The following is a 14,882-nucleotide window of genomic DNA, read 5'->3' as shown; positions in this document are numbered from 1 at the left end:
GAACTTATCTGGATATCCAGCTTACAGTTTTTCTCGAGTGCTAAGACACATTCCTGGAAAGCTGCTCTCCTTTTCCCCAAACTGTGAACACAAAACCCAATTTTCAAGCTACATTCACAAAACCTCTGACTCTTCTTGCATAAACGTTCACCCCAAAACAATTCAAACTGTGCTCAAAACTGAACTATGCCATCAAATCATGCCTCAAGTCAATCTAAATTAAATACTCTACTGAGTAGTCACTAAACACTACATAGGAAAAAGGAAAACACAATGCTCAGGACATGAAGCGGTAAGTCAGGCCAGCACAGACTGCGTTTCACCAGCGTGTTATCAGCTCTGCGGCTGGTACGTGGTGAGGTCACATGGGTCAGACTCCAGTGAAGCATTACCTGTTTCTCTTCTGTCCTCACTGAGTCTGCTGTCTCTCCCGTCTCTCCTCTCTAACCTCAGCTTACTTGCTCGCCGTCACATGACAGCCCCCCCCCCACACACACTCCACAGCACAGAGCTCGCTTTCTTCGTCTTCATCACTGAGCTCTTTATTTATTGATCAGCTGATCAGTGACTGTCACCAGTTTCTCTGTAACTATGATGCTTTTCTTGTCAATGCTGAGACGGTTTTCACATCACAGCTGCTGCAGTTTGTTTACCTTAAAACTTTAACTTTACAGACAGTTTAAAACAGGAGCTCTGTCATTGGCTGGCTGCTAGTAACATGATTTCTTTCCTTTAATTTATATCTGACCAGAAGAAGTTCAGTCAGAAACAGGAAGTAGTTATTATTTTCAGGCATGAGCTCAAATAGAAACACTGATCACATGCAGAGAAAACTCAAGCAGGAAGAACTAACCCTGTTTCTATAATCATCACCATCATTAGTTTAATCTATGATTATTTCCACTGACAGTGTTGCTGTTTGTGACGGACACGAAGTGGGGCAGTGGAAGGATGGATATCTTGATGCTGTGCAAACGTCTCGTTCTTTATGCTTTGCTCATAAGCAGCCAGACTCGAGCAGTAGTTCTCCAGTAAAGTTATTTTGGACACTGGCTGCTTTTTCAGTCTGGTCCATGTACCTGACCACTGTGTTTGTTTAGCCTCGTAGCTCTGACCTTTGAATCATTCAAACATAAAAAGGATAATAAATCAACGACGAACCAATGTTGTATCCACACATAAGACACCTCAGTGTCAGGCTCAGGCTCTTTCTTACCAGTGTCCTGTTCACATTTCTTTACTGAACCTATGAAAAATGTTAAAGATAACACAGTTGGAAATAAATTTTTTTTTAGTATTTTTGCACCAAAACAGTGAATTCCAAAGAGCTGGTATCTGAAAACTCAGCATATTTCAGCAGTGTGACCTTAGTAGCTGAACAGTATCACGTCCGTAACAGGAGTAAAAAAACCCAATAAAGACACGAGACAGGACCTGGGAGATGATCCAGACCTCCAGCTGATCGTCTGCTGCTCACTGAAGCCTCATCAGAAATGTGAAGGACGGCTGTCAGCTGATATTATTAAAGAAGGGGAACAGGAGATCAGAGGAACAGATCCAATGAAGAGAGAGTCAGTGTGAACGAGGAGGTCCATCAGTGAGAGTCTGCAGCCATCTGTGAGGCGCAGTGGAGGCTCTGTCATGGTTTCAGCAGCAGGTCAGTCTGTGTAATATAAGGATGGCTAAATCTGAGAGTAATAAATATATGTACAATATAAGAGTGTATGCATTGCTGGATGTGTATACTAAATATGTTTTTCTACGTGTGTGTGTGTGTGTGTATACATATTTTACAAATTAAATAGAGTAAACAATAAATAAAATATATAAAATATACAGAGGTTGGTAGTTGGATATTGTGCAAAACAAGTGGCATTTATATACAGTGTGGAGTGCATAATGTTGAAGTTCCGGTAGTGAAGGTGAGGTGTCTATGAAGTGTTCAGCAGTCTGATGGCCTGATGGAAAAAGCTGTCTCTCAGTCTGCTGGTTCGGGACCGGATGCTGCAGAACCTCCTTCCTGATGGAAGGAGTCTGAACAGTTTATGGCTGACTGGAGTCCTTGATGATCCTCCCCGCTTTCCTCAGGCACCGCTTCCTGCAGATGTCCTGGAGGGAGGGAAGCACACCTCCAGTTATCCGTTCAGAGCACCGCACTACTCTCTGGAGAGCTTTGCGGTTGTAAGCGGTGCTGTTGCCATACCAGGTGGTGATGCATCCAGTGAGGATGCTCTCAATGCTCTGCGGGGGCTCATGCCAAATCTTTTCAGTCTCCTGAGAAAGAAGAGGCTCTGCTGCGCCTTCTTCACTGTTTTGTTTGGGTGTCCTGACCACGTAAGATCCTCAGCCAGATGTACACCAAGGAAGCGGAAGCTGCTCACTCTCTCCACAGCAGCGCCGTTGATGGTGATGGGGGTGTGTACTTCTCTGCACCTCCGGAAGTCCACTATCAGCTCCTTTGTCTTTGCGACGCTGAGGGTGAGATGGTTGTCTTGACACCAGTGGGTCAGGGCGCTGACCTCCTCCCTGTAAGCCGTCTCATCACCGTTGGTGATAAGACCCACCACTGTAGTGTCGTCCGCAAACTTCACAATGATGTTGGAGTTGTTAGTGGCCGTGCAGTCGTAGGTCTAGAGTGAGTACAGGAGAGGGCTCAGTACACACCCCTGTGGAGCACCAGTGTTCAGTGTGATGGGGGATGAGGTGATGCTGCCCAGTCTGACTACTTGGCGTCTGTCAGACAGGAAGCTAAGGATCCAGCTGCAGAGGGAGCTGCTCAGTCCTAGATCCTGCAGTTTCCTGTCCAGCTTCGAGGGAACGATGGTATTGAATGCTGAGCTGTAATCTACAAACAGCATTCTCACATACGTGTCTCTCTTCTCCAGGTGTGACGGGGCAGTATGTAGTGTCACGGCTATGGCATCATCAGTGGACCTGTTGTGGCGGTATGCGAATTGTAGAGGGTCCAGTGAGTCGGGTAGTGAAGAGCAAACGAAGTCCCTGATCAGCTTCTCGAAGCATTTGCTCACGATGGGGGTCAGGGCTACAGGTCGCCAGTCGTTCAATGATGAGATGGTGGAGGATTTGGGTACAGGGACGATGGTGGCCACTTTGAAGCAGGCTGGGACTACAGACAGAGAGGGAAAGGTTGAAGATGTGTGTAAACACTCCAGCCAGCTGAGCCGCGCATGACTTGAGGACGTGGCCGGGAATCCCGTCCGGACCAGTTGCTTTGCGTGCGTTCACCTTCCTGATGAACTTCCGCACATCCTCCTCAGACACAGTGTGCGCGCTGACCAGGGGCGGATCTAGAAGGGTGGCATGGGGTGGCAAGTGCCACCCTAAAATGATCCCTTGCCACCCCAAGTGCCACCCCAGTTTTCCATATGACAGTGCTGTTTATTAAAATAAGATAGCATTAACAGTTTGAGCATCATTACAGTCAGCAGTGAATATAAATGCTAAAACTGAATATATTGGATAGAGTTCCCCCCCTGCACCAGTAACAAATGGTTCAGCCCATTGCAGGACCGGCTTTTTTCTTGTTTTCAGTAGCAAGCGATGCTTATGATTGTGCCAGAGCACATTTTGAACAACACCATGGGAATTTCGCTTTTTACACAGGTGGTTGGATGTTACACTCTGGAAATGGAAGGTGAGTGTTATTAACCCTCCGTGGTCCACGGACACGCTGCACCTCCAAATCACATGACTGATGTAAGCTGACACAGCAACAAGCTGCAGCCACGCTGAGTCTCTATTTCAGCCCACATTGAAAGTTCGGACTTTAAAGTTTTAATTACAGGCCAGTAAATCCAGAGTTATGATAATATATATAAGCCACGCTTTGTTCTAAATACTGTGTAACAGCAGTCTGGTGAGGAAGGAGCGGCTAGCAGGTCCAGCGGGCATGTGGTGTGGAGGTTAGCCGGATAACTCGAAGCCAGTCAGTTAAATTAAACAACAGACCTTTATTCATTATCAGCAACATAAGACCATACAAGCCAGGTCTCCACGGCTCTACTCTGTCCGTACATACATGTGCGGGGTTCGGTAGTGGCCGGCGCCAGGCCGTTACACAGTAAGGTGTTTCCTCGGAGAATGGAACATGAGCAGCATGGAATGGCTGCCGCTAACAACACCACACCCACTAGGAGACTCCCACAACTACTACAATAGTAGGGCAACCCCCCCTAGTGGTGCTATAACCCAAAAGGGTTGTTACAACTGTCATCACGTTTTTGTGTGTTTTAAGCGTTTTCTAAGGACAGCGCGAAAACAGTAAAGAAAGAAATAAAGCCACATGTTTCCTATCGGTGGAAAAATGCACCATGTCGACCAATTTTAAAAAAAAGTCAACATGTGGGATTTGGTTGTTTAGGAAGAGGGAAAAGTTTGGGGAGTGACGTAACGACAGCGAGACGGAGCGAGCGAGTGAGAGAGAGAGAGAGACAGCTTTTAGATGTGGGAGATTTGTGACGTTTAGTGTGGAGTGTTTACTTAGTGTGTTGTCTTGTGTAGCTGTTCTGTTGTGTAGTCGTTTTGTTTTGTGTGTCAGTGAGGGCACTAATGAATGTAATCTAATCTAAGGCACATTTGCAACGTAAACACTGTCACTAAGTAGAAAACCAGCGGAGTGATACACCTCCTGTTGTCAGGCCTGCAGGTTTATCCCTGTGCTCTTCTGTCTTTTGGTGGACAAACTTGTTTTTTACTGACACACATCATTTGTGGGGCATCTTATTGCAACACCTGATTGTTCTCTTATTTTAGTTTTAGTAATATTTTTAAATGGTTGTACAAAATGAAAAAAACGGTGTATCGGCTGCATTTTTAGATAAATAGTTGTATATGTTTACAAAATGTACAATTTTTATTTGCATTTCAAGTTATAAAAATGTACTCAACATGTCTGTGGTTTTTTTACAGTAAAAAAATACTACTAGGATTTTAAGTTCTTTGTGTGATTTCAGATCAGTAACACTAATGCAGTATGTCAGTGAAAAAACAACTAAATTCAGTTGAGCTGAAAAGATACCAAACAAGGCAACGGGGAAAAAACCCAAAATGAAACTATTTCAGGGTGAAATACAAACGTAAACTCAAAAGGAATCAAAAATGGCCGGTTGTATTTCAGACCTCAGAGGGTTAATCCAACAAATCATGAAAAATTAGGTTTAAATTTTTGTTCATGACAGTGCAGATTTCTGACATTTTGTGTAATTTAAGCTGTAACAATGTGATTGTTTTCTAACAAAAACAGTGAAACTTAAGTTAGACTTGTGTTTGTAAATGAAGCGCCCCATGTTGTGTAGCTTTCTGGATTTTATATTTATTGGGCTGCATATTTATTTATTATACAGGCTATACAGAAACTCACATGTTTTATGTAACTAGTGTGTAATTATGTGGGCTACAGACAATAATTAAGTTATAGACTATATTTATATGAAAAACGTGTATACTTACTGCATTTGAATTATTCTAACCATATGTAACCACCTGCATATGTGTTTGAAAAAAATGGCTTTGATTTTGCCACCCCATTTGATTTCTTTGCCACCCTCATGCCACCCTAAGAAAATTTCTCTAGATCCGCCCCTGGCGCTGACGTCAACCGTGGTGCGCACACTGTCCGGTCTCGTGGTGTTCGCTGTGTCGAATCTAGCGTAGAATACGTTTAGATCCTCACACAGAAAGGCCGTGGTCTGCGGTGTGCTGGTTTTCCCTCTAAAGTCTGTGATTGTGTTTAGTCCCTGCCACATACTCCGAGGGTTGTCAAACTGTTGCTCCACCCTGTCCCTGCACTCACGTTTGGCTGCTTTGATCGTCTTCCAGAGTTGGTAATGTGCGTGTTTGTAGTCCGATGTGTTCGCGGAGGCAAAGGCGGCGCTCCGTGCCGCCAGTGCCGTGCGAACATCTCTGTTAATCCAGGGTTTTTGATTTGGGAAGGATTTAACTGTTCTGGATAGGACGACATCTTCCACGCATTTCCTGATGAATCCACAGACTGAGTCTGTGTACTCATCGATGTCATTAGCAGCCACGTGAAACATTTCCCAGTCCGCGTGATCAAAACAGTCCTGCAGCGTAGACTCCGATTGGTCCGACCAACTGTGCACCGCCCTCAGGGTTGGAGCTTCCTGTTTCAGCTTCTGCCTGTAGGAGCAGGATGGAGCGGTGATCTGATTGGCCGAATGGGGCGCGGGGGAGGGCTTTGTACGCATCCCGGAAAGAGGTGCAGCAGTGGTCAAGTAGCCGGTCTCCACGAGTGTTGAAATGGATGTGTTGGTGGAGTTTTGGTGAAACTTTCTTCAGGTTTCCCTTATTAAAGTCCCCGGCTGTGATAAACACCGCCTCTGGGCGTGCGGTTTCCTCACTGCTGATCGCGCTGTACAGTTCCCTGAGTGCTCGGTCAGTGTCGGCTTGTGGGGGAATGTAAACAGCCGTAATAATCACTGCTGTGAATTCCCTCGGTAGCCAGAATGGCCGGCACTTAATCATCAGGTACTCCAGGTCTGGTGAGCAGAAGGATTTGACCGGGTGCAGGTTTGCATAATCACACCAGCTGTTGTTGACCATGAAACACACCACCGCCTCTGCTTTTCCCAGTAAGCTCCTGTGACCTGTCCGCGCGGTGCACAGAGAACCCCGGTAGTTGTATTGCGGAGTCCGGTACCTTGTCCGATAGCCAGGTTTCTGTGAGGCAGATCACGCAGCAGCCCCGCATCTCTCGCTGGAATGAGATCCATGCCCGAAGCTCGCACAGCTTGTTCTCCAGAGACTGCACATTAACCAGTAATAAACTGGGTAACGGTGGTCTGTTAGTTCGCCATCTCAGTCGAACCAGAACGCCAGATCTTCTCCCTCTGCGTCGGCGTTTGCGGCCTCCAGGGCCAGAGAACAAAGGCGTCTCAGGTGAGATGAATGGGGGGTCTGCAAACGGAGGGTCCGTGTTGCAAAACTTGAACTCCGGAAAGTGATGAGAAAGTCCGTCTTTTATGTCCAGTAAGGTTTGTCGGTCGTACACAAGGAGACGTGCTACTCGTGAAAAAATAAAGGAAAAGTAAAATTAAACACAAAAAACAGCTGTTGCTTGGGGGAGCTCGCGACGAGGCTGCAGCAAAACACCCTGCAGCTGTTTCACATTTTCTTGCAAAAGCTCGAGAGGTGGTTGTGTTTTGTGACGTGTCGGGTTTTAACCTGCAGCATCCAATAATCTAGAATCAATAATGATGTTCAGCTGCAGCTGTGTGAAGAGGAAAAGCAGAAGTGTTTCGTTGTTGGTGGATTTCACACCCATGTGTACTTCTGTGTTTGTGATGACATCATCCCCCCACCCCCCACGGTCCTCACACACTTCCCCTTCCTGCCCCTCCCGGGGCAGAAAGCAGAAAGCAGAAGTTCAGCTTTTGGGAACATGAAACATGTTTCTGATGAATCGTCACTTTTAGTGTTTTCAGTTTAAACTCTGCCCCCTCTGCTGTTACCGATGGATCGACTGATCAGGTCTGAGTCTGTAACTTTGGAGCAGTTTAGTGAAGATGTCTCTGAAACTTGACGGTGGTTTCGGTTACAGATGTGACTCATTTAAGCCTCACGCTGCCTTCACGTCTGTATTGATAGCTGATTAATCACTCTGGCTGACCACCGCGCGTGATTCCCACGCGTGGTGGGCCTCCAAGTATTTGATTGACTCATTTCAGAGTGGAGCCGCTGATACTCAGCCCTGCACTCTGATTGGCTGGTGAAACAGTCTGTCTGCAGCCAATCAGAAGTCGTGGGTTTGAATCCGCTGGCTGTTCTCAGCAGGTGCTCCGGTCCCCTCATACAGCTCTGTCTCATCTGTTTCTCAGAATAAGGAGAAGGAGCGCCTGAAAGAGAGGGAGAAGGAAGCGAGAGAGAGGGAGGCGCGCTCCAGTAATGGCCACCTGTTTACCTCACTGACAGTGTCCTCCACCACCCTCTGCTCCTCCTGCAACAGGAGCATCACGGCCAAAGAGGCGCTCAGCTGCCCAGGTAAGCACACCTGTACAGAGGGAGGGTTTACAGTTGATTTACACACAGGAAACTTTATTTATACAGTCGATTTACAGATTGATCGAACTTGTGTGTGTGTGGGGGGGGGGGGGCTTGTCTGCTGTGTGTATGACAGACGGTGTGTTAATCCTCCTCACAATGAACAGATGTACCTCCGGATTAACACACACAGAGTCAGCTGAGATCAGTGTAACACAATAAAATCTCCTTGTTGAACACAACAGATTGGTCATGTGACCACATGTAGACCTCAGGAGCGGGTGAAAGAAGACTCACCCCTCTTCCCGCCCCATCCCCCCAAGCCCCTCGCCCAGTGTGTGTGTGTGTGTGTGTGTGTGTGTGTGTGTGTCAGCCTACACACCTTGTTGTCCTGCACTCTGATTGGCTGCTGCAGATGCACCCTGAGAAGTGGGTCAAGGGGACTATGTCTACGTGTGTGTGTGTGTGTGTGTGTGTGTGTGTGTGTGTGTACACAGACTTCAAGTCAAGTGGCTTTATTGTCATTCCAACCATGTACAGTGGTACAGTACACAGTGAAAGGAGAAAGCGTTCCTCCAAGACCACAGTGCTACAAATGACAGACAATCAACACAGGACAACATAAAGTGAAATATGCCAAAACTGCAAAAAAACAAAACAAAGACAGCGCAACACCAGACAGAACAGAACGATACAGACACAGACAAATCTTTGAGTAGAGCAGGGGTGTCCAACTCCAGGCCTCGAGGGCCGATGTCCTGCAGATTTGGCTAAATTACCTCCTCAACACGTTTTAAAGTTCTCCAGAGGACTGGTAATGAACTGATCGTTTGATTCAGGTGTGTTGACCCAGGGTGAGATCTAAAACCTGCAGGACACTGGCCCTCGAGGCCTGGAGTTGGACACCCCTGGTGTAGAGCAACTCGAAGACTGAAGAAAGTTTATAAAAAGAAACTTACACACCCAGAACACAGACAGAGTATTTTTAACTGTGTGTGTGTTGTGGTTTACTGGCGACATCTTCTGTGGAAAAAGTGAGGTCAGCACAGTGAACAAATGTGTGTCTTTAGCATGTAAGTGGTCTCTTTCTTGCCTGGTTTCTGCAGGTTCCATTACCACTGTGGCAGTTGGGTTTCTCTCTCTCGCTTCTCTTTTTTATTTATACAGCATCAAATCACAACAACAGTTGCCTGAAGGTGCTTTATATTGTAAGGTAGACCCTACAATAATACAGAGAAAACCCAACAATCATATCACCCCCTATAAGCAAGAGCTTGGGTGACAGTGGGAAGGAAAAAATTCCTTTTAACAGGAAAAAACCTCCAGGAGAACCAGGCTCAGGGAGGGGCGGGGCCATCTGAATCTTAAAAAAGTTGTAGAGTTTCTGTTGGACTTCACAGAGTCCGGCAGCACAGCAGATTCTGTTCTGTAAACTTCAGACTGTAAGAAGCTCGTTTACAGACTGTTTCCTGCTGGATTAATTGAAGGCTTTGCAGGGAGTTCCTGATAATAGTGCTGATAATAATAATCCAGCCTAGAAGTAATAAATGCATGAACTAGTTTTTCAGCGTCTGTTCATTGTTTCGAATTTCAGAGATATACATTTTCATTGTATACCAAAGAAAATGTATGCTATGCCTTCTGATGATACTTCCTAAGGGAAGCATGTATAATGTAAACAGAATTGGTCCTAGCACTGAACCCTGTGGAACTCCATAATTAACCTCAGTGTGTGAAGAGGACTCTCCATTTACATGCACAAACTGGAGTCTATTAGATAGATATGATACAAACCACTGCAGCACAGTACCTGTAACACCTACAGCATGTTCTAATCGCTCTAATAGGATATTATGGTCGACAGTATCGAACGCTGCACTGAGGTCTAGCAGGACAAGCACAGAGATGAGTCCACTGTCAGAGGCCATAAGAAGATCATTTGTAACCTTCACTAAAGCTGTTTCTGTGCTGTGATGAGCTCTGAAACCTGACTGAAACTCTTCAAATAAGCCATTCCTCTGCAGATGATCTGTTAGCTGTTTGACAACTACTCTTTCAAGGATGTTTGATATGAAAGGAAGGTTGGAGATTGGCCTATAATTAGCTAAGACTGCTGGGTCACCCCATTTACACCCGTCTCTCTTTACCTGTGTGTCTCATAGCATGTAATGTCACCATCCACAATCGCTGCAGAGACAGTCTGGCGAGCTGTGCTAAGATGAAGCAGAAGGTAAGAGCAGTCTCTCTCTCTTCTTACCTGTCTGTCTGCACACACCTGTCCCAGTCCTGGTAGGCTACAGTCACACTGGGGAAAACAATGGTTCGCTCTTGGTTTACATCTTACATCAGAAAGCTTTGCTATCAGGGTCTCTCTAAAAAAAAGGTTACATTAACTTCAATTCAATTCAATGTTATTTATATAGCGCCAAACCACAATAGTCGCCTCAAGGTGCTTTATATTGTAATGGAGACCCTACAATAATACATACAGAGAAAAGCCCAACAATCATATGACCCCCTATGAGCAGCACTTTGGTGACAGTGGGAAGGAAAAACTCCCTTTAACAGGAAGAAACCTCTAGCAGAACCAGGCTCAGGGAGGGGCGGGGCCATCTGCTGTGATTGGTTGGGGTGAGAGAAGGAAGACAGGATAAAGACATGCTGTGGAAGAGAGACAGAGATCAACACATACATGTTAATCTCTGCGGCTTTGCAGCGGATGGTGCAGCCGCTGTGATAGGTGTCACACCACTGAGTGAAAAAAATCAGCCCTAACCTGACCGTCATTCAGTGCACCGTTCACAGTTAGAACAATGATGTGGTAAAACATATTACTTTCACATATTTATTAACTCTGAAAATCTGAAAGTCTACTGTTGAATTCAGTGAATGGAGCAAGATGCCTCCGTTCTTGCACAGAGGAAAGATGTGTGGGGAAAAAAGGGAATTGATGCACTGCAGTAAAAATAAATGGCATCAAAGCATACTTTTTTATTTGGGACATCCTGTAGTGGAATATTTACTAATTCTTTCTTTAAGCTGACAGCATTTTGTGCTGTTGCATATATTGAAGTTGTGTGACAGCTGGTGAAAAATAGCACAGATGAGGCATTCACCTGCACTGAGGATAGTAAAAGAAAGAAAATGAATGTTGCTCTGTGTGCACACTACTGAGAAATGTTATGTAATTTTTATTGTGCACTGATCTTTGTGTAGAAGTTTGACTAAAACACTGAACTGATCGCTGGAAAAAGGAAAACAGGATATTTCCATGTGTGCGTCCTGTCTCAGGATTCTCCTTGCTCAGTTCAAGTCGTCTCTTTGAGTAAGCTTGAAATATTATTGTGGAGCAGGAATATGTGGGGCTCGACTCTGAGCGCGCCAGGAATGAGTAAAGATCAACAGAGCCAAAGACTCAGGGCTCCGCCCCCTCATTCTAACATAGCCGACCAGCCCCTCCTGAGTCACTCTAAGTAGATTTCTTTCCATGCCCAAGCAAGGAGGGAAGTGTTGGTGAAACACCTGACTCTCTTATCAAGGAACCAAGGATTACGTTCAGTAATCCAACGTTCTTTTTCTAACTCCTCTGTGTTTCTTTATGGGAGATATAGCCCTCTCCTGGGTTGCGGCATCCCCCGCAGCTACGCTCCAGGACTACTCAGGTCTCAGGGTGGATCTGAGGCACTGGATTCCAGCACTACCTGAGCCAGGGATGACTGTGCAACATCCAACTTATAAAATCGCACAAACGTGTGTGGCGTAGCCCAGCTTGCTTCCTCACAAATATCCTGGACTGATACACATGTCCTGGGGTGGCCTGCGATTCCTTACAGAGCTATGGCCTCTACAATCCAATGAGCTAGGGCCCGCCCTTGTAAGGGGAGGCCCAAGAAACCAACAGCTGATCTAACTTTCTGTCTGAATCCAGCTGTTCTGTCTACATATGTCTCCAAGACTCGCACGGGGCACAAGTATTCAGCCTCTGCTCCTCCTCCGAGGAAAACTGGGGGGGCAGCAGCTCTACTGCAGAACAGAGCACCTGATGACGTTTCCATCACCTTAGGGACAAAGGCAGGGTTACGCCTCCGACATGCTTCAGTCCGGGAGCCAACTGCAAACAAGAGTAGTGAATAGACAGAACTCGTTTAGCTGCGGTTAGAGCCAACAGCAGAGCGGTTTTAAGAGAGAAAAACTTCAAACCCACAGTCCCGATAGGCTCAAAGCCTGACTGACAGCTCCAATAGTAGGACCAGTGGTCTAGAGACCGGGAGCCTACGATGTGCCCCCTCATGAAGCGACAAACAAGGGGGTGTTGACCGGCAGATTTATCACCAAACCCCACATGGCAGGCTGAGATAGCTGCCAAATAGACCTTTATACTGGAAAAAGCTCTTGTTTTGTCAGCAACTCCTAAAGAAAACAAAGTAGCTGCATATCATTCAGTACTCAATATCGGAGTACTGTCCGATATGCAGTGTGACTGCATTAAGAGAGCATACTGACTGTGCAGCACATTTGTACATCCTTTGATAAATAGATGCCGTGAAGCAATCTACCATACTGGGCAAAGAAATGCTGGCAGAAGCTGAGATTGCCCCGTGGTTAGGGTGTAAGTAGGTATAAGTATAAGTAGGCTCCACAGCCGAGGGTTCAGTGAGCCCCAGCTCACTCATCCACTGGATCTCAAGCTTAGAGCAGCCCTTGGTCGGAAGCTTCCTTCCTTGCCATCCACCAGGTTTGCAACTTTGGCCCCACTTGGTGGCCTAGACTGCTGGGCAGGGAAAGTGGAGTCATCCTCCTCCTCGGCCGTATCCTCCAGATAGAGGAGATAAGAGTTGGCCGCACTCTCGCCACCTGGGTGGCCAACGTTTTGATTGAGGAGGTGCTCAAATGGTGGGACTCTTCTCAGGGACTCTTCCTCCATCATGTCCACCCAGCTCATGGTGGCTCACGGATGATGGATATCACTCGTAGCAGTAGTAGCTGACAGGCAGCGATCCTGCCTGTTCATTACTGCTACTCTCATCCTCCTTTCCAGGACTTGCTCTGGCATCAATGGACAGTGGGGGCATCCCCGAGGGTTATGTTCTGGCACATGCTGTTATTACATGGCTTGATTAAGGTACACATTAGGCTGACATCTGGGGTCAGAGCTGAAACTGTTCTGGGCCACCACAGGGCCAGCAGTGTGTCTACAACTGGCCCATGGCTGCACACAATGTGCTTACACATGGCCCACATACCGCAAAGAATGACGGCCCTTTGGTGGCCCAGATAAGGTTTGCCAAAGGCAATCCACACATGGACCAGCACAGGATCACCAGTGTGTCTGCAACTGGCCCTGTGCTGGACCATGTGTGGGCCACCTCTGGCAGACCAGGTCTGAGCCACCAAAGGGCCGTCATTCTTTGCGGCATGTGGGCCATGTGTAAGCACATTGTGTGGGCCAGATCCGGGCCATACTAATTTTGCTATGTGGGAACACGGTTTGTGGCCTACTAACATGTTAATGCTAGCCGGACACTGAAAGGAAAAGGCTCAACGTAACACTTGAGCCTGAATTTGACAATCGTCGGCTAGCTCACTAGCTAAAACCAGGAAGCGTTGGAAGAGCTCGCCTGACAAGATTGCTGTTCAAAAGGGTGTAACTGTAAGTACACTTCTCTCGAAGGACTTAGCAAAAACTGGAACCGGAAACTGCGTTTGGCAACATACACGGGATGCGTGAGAACTGTTTAAGCAGCTAATCAAGTTAGCTTGGAGAAGCTGAGGGAGCTCAAAGTAGTTTCTCACAGGAAGAAAGCAAGAATGAGTTAGCAGGGGTTGGTCGGCCGTGTTAGAATGAGGGGGTGGAGCCCTGAGCACGGCTCGCCAGGTCTGTCATGGACAGACATGGTGTCATTGGAGATTCCGTAGTTGGTCACACCAAGGCGATCCCCATAGTGAAACACAGAGCGAAGTTATAAAAAGAACTGCCACAAACGTCGGTGACTCAGGTTTTTGGAGCAGCTGTGTTGCTCATGAACGCAGGCTGTCTCTCTCTCTTTGGTCGCTCCAAGGTTGACCTGTGTTTCTCTCTGACAGCAACAGAAGCTGGCGTTAGCGAGAAATAGTTCAGCTCTGCAGAACGTCGCCATGAGAAGCAAAAGTGAGTCCTGTCACGTAAAAACATCTCCTTTTCCTCTTCTTCTGCTGTTGTTTGTCACAATGATGACTTTTTCTTCTTCTCTGCTTCAGCGCCTATGATGAAGGAGCGTCCGAGCTCAGCCATCTATCCTTCTGACAGCCTTCGTCAGTCGCTGCTCGGCTCCAGACGCGTTCGATCTGGCCTCTCGCTCGCCAAAAGTGTCTCCACAAATAACATCGCAGGGTGAGGCTGAGCACGGAGCTAATTGGCTGCTGGCTGTTGTGGTTGAGCAGGAGCATCAGAAACAGGAACAGCAAATGTACAGACTAAATTGATTATGGGTGTTCCTAATAAACTGACCACTTTGTGTGGAAAGACTGGAAATCGGAAACATTCAGCTGAGCTGAAATATAAACCTCCAGGTCACAGACGAGGATCCGGTTTGCTCGGCTCCGACATCGTCATCTTGTGGTTCTTGTGGTTGCAGGAAGCAGCTCCTGGGAGGGTTAGAGATATGGCCGCAGAGTGAAAGAAGTAAAATTCACTATATGCAAGAATAAAATCACGCAGAGTTCATTAAGAATAAAACATAAAAAAAGGAATCCAGATGCTGACATCATCAAACCGCCACCCATCACAAAGTGAGGTGAGGTCTCGATGCATGCTCAGTCATCCAGGTAAGTAAATCCCATAAAGTCGATTCTGTTCATCTGGATGTTTTCAGTGGGACAAACGT

The 14,882-nt window shown here is 46.7% G+C and overlaps 1 protein-coding gene across 2 annotated transcripts in view; it reads left to right on the top strand.

Moving 5' to 3' along the window:
• Nucleotides 1-14,882, top strand: part of arhgef2b (rho/rac guanine nucleotide exchange factor (GEF) 2b) — a 42,079-nt gene that overhangs the window by 15,419 nt on the left and 11,778 nt on the right. Inside the window, exons 2-6 of one of the 2 annotated variants that reach the window (XM_084944704.1) lie at nucleotides 1,400-1,657; nucleotides 7,857-8,019; nucleotides 10,182-10,249; nucleotides 14,104-14,167; nucleotides 14,257-14,389. In XM_084944704.1, coding sequence (XP_084800830.1) covers nucleotides 10,238-10,249; nucleotides 14,104-14,167; nucleotides 14,257-14,389 — 209 coding nt within the window. In that variant the 5' untranslated portion in view covers nucleotides 1,400-1,657; nucleotides 7,857-8,019; nucleotides 10,182-10,237. The remainder of the gene's footprint in view (nucleotides 1-1,399; nucleotides 1,658-7,856; nucleotides 8,020-10,181; nucleotides 10,250-14,103; nucleotides 14,168-14,256; nucleotides 14,390-14,882) is intronic. The other variant, XM_084944705.1, reaches the window with a different exon arrangement.

Source organism: Perissodus microlepis, chromosome 11 (assembly GCF_051167445.1).
Source record: "Perissodus microlepis isolate ML-2025 ecotype Zambia chromosome 11, ASM5116744v1, whole genome shotgun sequence".
NCBI lineage: Eukaryota > Metazoa > Chordata > Actinopteri > Cichliformes > Cichlidae > Perissodus > Perissodus microlepis.
The sequence above is the reverse complement of the archived record's forward strand: the minus strand, read 5'-3'. Positions and strand labels throughout refer to the sequence as shown.